The sequence below is a fragment of the Nanorana parkeri genome, unplaced genomic scaffold, assembly GCF_000935625.1.
Source record: "Nanorana parkeri isolate BGI_ZX_2015 unplaced genomic scaffold, ASM93562v1 scaffold1452, whole genome shotgun sequence".
Classification (NCBI taxonomy): domain Eukaryota; kingdom Metazoa; phylum Chordata; class Amphibia; order Anura; family Dicroglossidae; genus Nanorana; species Nanorana parkeri.
The window spans coordinates 361,078-365,266 of NW_017307720.1; the positions used below are offsets into that span (position 1 = coordinate 361,078).

General features: G+C 48.0%; 1 protein-coding gene across 1 annotated transcript in view; it reads left to right on the top strand.

Moving 5' to 3' along the window:
- Positions 1–4,189, top strand: part of ADAR (adenosine deaminase, RNA specific) — a 16,729-nt gene that overhangs the window by 9,714 nt on the left and 2,826 nt on the right. The window contains exons 9-11 of the mRNA XM_018570081.1: positions 542–661; positions 1,283–1,416; positions 2,083–2,265. Coding sequence (XP_018425583.1) covers positions 542–661; positions 1,283–1,416; positions 2,083–2,265 — 437 coding nt within the window. The remainder of the gene's footprint in view (positions 1–541; positions 662–1,282; positions 1,417–2,082; positions 2,266–4,189) is intronic.

Genomic DNA, 4,189 nt, shown 5'->3' on the forward strand with positions numbered 1-4,189 from the left:
TACAGGTGAAACTCGAATAATTAGAATATCGTGCAAAGTTAATTTATTTCACTAATGCAACTTAAAAGGTGAAACTAATATATGAGAGAGACTCATTACATGCAAAGCAAGATAATTCAAGCCGTGATTTGTCATAATTGTGATGATTATGGCTTACAGCTCATGAAAACCCCAAGAACCCCAAATCCACAACCTCAAAAAAGTAGATTATTACATGCAATCAATAAAACAAGGATTGTACATAGAACAATATCGGACCTCTGAAAAGTACAAGCATGCATATGTACTCAGTACTTGGTTTGGGCCCCTTTTGCAGCACTTACTGCAATTACTTTTGTACGATATTCTAATTATTCGAGTTTCACCTGTAAAAGATGGTCTGATGTGCCTTAGAAAACAGGTTGTGCTTTTCTCTTCCTCCCATCATGCACTGGGAGAGTGAAGTGGAGGATCTGGTTGTAGCAGGCGATCCTCCCTCCAGGAATGCTGATTATTATGGCCCTGTACACCTCGGCTCACACACAGCTCTGTCTATATGCAGGTTTTTGTACGACCAGCTGATGAAGTACAATCCCGACACCCCAGAAAGCAACATATTTGAGGAATCTGAAGGAGACCTATTGCGTATCCGCCCCGGCATCACCTTCCACCTCTACATCAGGTAAGTGACTGGGGCGCTGACCACAATGGGTTTTTTTGGTTCCTTCTCACCATAACCTGTGTGGTTCTTCTGCCTGGTTGGGTCCAAAGCTCTACTCCCATAGAAGCCATGGAACAGCTGTATACAGTTTTAAATAAACTATAATATTAGGTTATATTTGCACTATACACGTTCGTGCAGTCCTAAGATTTGCACAGTCCTGCCAGATAACAGGGAATGAATCCACTTAGGAACACCGTGCTGTCCTCTTTACCCCCAAGCTGCTGATTGGACAGTGAAAAAGCAGAGGCAGACTGATGAAGTCATCCCTCTTCTCACTCTGCTCTCTCCTATCATCTTATTCTTTGTCAACACATTTGCATGCAGCACACTTTATGGGTCCCAGTTTTGCCTCTTCCAGCCGGTGCTGTACAGGGGGTCTGCAAGAGGCAGCCTTCAGGTACTTGGAATGATGTATTCATAGATACAGGGCTGCATTCATCTCCCTGGGAAGGCAAAGTATAAGCAGATTACACTTCAGGCAGCAGGATGTTGGGGGAGTTTGTTTAATGGAAGCTGAGTTTTTATTTTGTTCTGGTAAATGTCTCTAATCCCTCTCCCTCCATGATTTCCTCCTTGCAGTACGGCTCCCTGTGGGGATGGGGCACTCTTTGACAAGTCCTGCAGTGACCAGCCATGTCCGGAGGGAGACAAGAAACACTACCCTCTATTCGAGAACCCCAAGCAGGGAAAGCTGCGCACTAAAGTGGAGAACGGTAATTGTTTCCTTTACACAGTCCATCGTGACTGCAGAACTACCTGGGAAGTGTTCAGGTACAAGTGGGGTGCTAGGCTGGAACGTCACCAGATTCTTGGGGACTGGGAGATTTCCCAGCCATAGTTCTCGGCTCAGGATGGTGGAAGTTTCCATTATGGGCACAGCAGGTGTACAAACCCGGGAACTCAGCACAGGGATGGTGGGAGCCCCTCATAATGGGCACAGCGGGTGTACAGACCCGGGAACTCAGCTCAGGGATGGTGGGAGCCCCTCATAATGGGCACAGCAGGTGTACAGACCCGGGAACTCAGCACAGGAATGGTGGGAGCCCTTCATAATGGGCACAGCAGGTGTACAGACCCGGGAACTCAGCTCAGGGATGGTGGGAACCCCTCATAATGGGCACAGCAGGAGTACAGACCCGGGAACTCAGCACAGGGATGTTGGTGGACAGTTATAATGGGCACAGTAGATGTTTTTAGACCAGGGAAGTCAGTGCAAGGAATGTGGGAACCCCTTATGTACCTAAGCAGCTGTGCAGATTCAGGAACTCATCGCAGAAGTCTTAGCACTAGTCTATGTGACATAGAATGTCCGGGGTTATAAAGCTTGATGCATCCTCCAGACACTGAATGAACCCACTAATGATTTTTCTGTCCCGCAGGCGAGGGCACAATCCCGGTAGAGTCCAGCGACATTGTTCCCACCTGGGACGGCATTCAGCACGGCGAGAGGCTTCGCACCATGTCTTGCAGCGATAAGATTCTACGCTGGAATGTACTCGGCCTTCAGGGTGCCGTCCTGTCACATTTCATGGAGCCCGTCTATCTCGGCTCCGTCACTCTGGGTATGATACGGCGCACAGTCCAAACGCTTTGTCCTCTGAACATGTCACCCCCTTAACTTTTTTTTTTAGTTTTTAAAGCCAAACTCTATCCAGGAATAAAGTTTAATTATAGGGAAGAAGGTGTAACTTGTTCTGTAGAAGCTCTCCTCTGTGTACATTTCTGCTTTTCTTAGGGTTTAGGTCCTCCAGCGATGTCCCTCTATCTGCCTTTGAAAGTCCATTTAGTGTGAGCGGCTGTTGCTGATACCACCCGAAGGAGCGGCTCCTGGTCACTTAGATGGTGGGAGCCCCTCATAATGGGCACAGCGGGTGTACAGACCCGGGAACTCAGCTCAGGGATGGTGGGAGCCCCTCATAATGGGCACAGCAGGTGTACAGACCCGGGAACTCAGCACAGGAATGGTGGGAGCCCTTCATAATGGGCACAGCAGGTGTACAGACCCGGGAACTCAGCTCAGGGATGGTGGGAACCCCTCATAATGGGCACAGCAGGAGTACAGACCCGGGAACTCAGCACAGGGATGTTGGTGGACAGTTATAATGGGCACAGTAGATGTTTTTAGACCAGGGAAGTCAGTGCAAGGAATGTGGGAACCCCTTATGTACCTAAGCAGCTGTGCAGATTCAGGAACTCATCGCAGAAGTCTTAGCACTAGTCTATGTGACATAGAATGTCCGGGGTTATAAAGCTTGATGCATCCTCCAGACACTGAATGAACCCACTAATGATTTTTCTGTCCCGCAGGCGAGGGCACAATCCCGGTAGAGTCCAGCGACATTGTTCCCACCTGGGACGGCATTCAGCACGGCGAGAGGCTTCGCACCATGTCTTGCAGCGATAAGATTCTACGCTGGAATGTACTCGGCCTTCAGGGTGCCGTCCTGTCACATTTCATGGAGCCCGTCTATCTCGGCTCCGTCACTCTGGGTATGATACGGCGCACAGTCCAAACGCTTTGTCCTCTGAACATGTCACCCCCTTAACTTTTTTTTTTAGTTTTTAAAGCCAAACTCTATCCAGGAATAAAGTTTAATTATAGGGAAGAAGGTGTAACTTGTTCTGTAGAAGCTCTCCTCTGTGTACATTTCTGCTTTTCTTAGGGTTTAGGTCCTCCAGCGATGTCCCTCTATCTGCCTTTGAAAGTCCATTTAGTGTGAGCGGCTGTTGCTGATACCACCCGAAGGAGCGGCTCCTGGTCACTTTTCCTGCTCGGTGTGGTTCTTGGTAGGGATGCACCGATATATCGGCCGCCGAAACATATCGGCCGAAAATGGCACTTTTGTCGTAATGCCGAAAGTGCCATTTTTCTGCCGATACATCGGCGCATCCCTGCTTTCTTTCCTCCCTGCTGGGTGTTGCTCTGTGTCCCAGCGGGGAGGAGAGTGCTGTGAGCGGCCGGCGGCTCTCCTCCCACAACGCTCAGCCTCTTATCGCAGAGCGGTGTGTGATAGGCCACGCTGTCACAGGAGGCTGGGCTCTCCTCACACACCGCTCGCTCAGCCTCCTGTGACAGCGTGTCAGGATGGAGAGCGGTACAAGCAGTCAGTGATTGCTGAGTGTTTGTACATAATTGAGGACATGGTATGGTGACTATATCAATTATGAATGAATGGGAAGTGATCTACATCAACTCCTACATCACTTCCTGTTCATTCATGATTGTAGATATAGTAAACACACAATGTCCTCATGTTATCAATGACCAGGAACACTCAGTATAGAGGATTCCTGTTCATTGATAACAGGGGCTTCAGAAATGGAGATTGAGGACTCTGTGTCCTCAATCTCTTTTTCTATTTTAAAAAGGAAATATCAGGGGGCTGTTTAGACCCCTAATATTGCCCCGAAAAGTAAAGTAAAAAATAAAAATATTTAATAAAAAATGAATAAATAAATATAAAAAAAAAAAACCTTTCGGTTTGG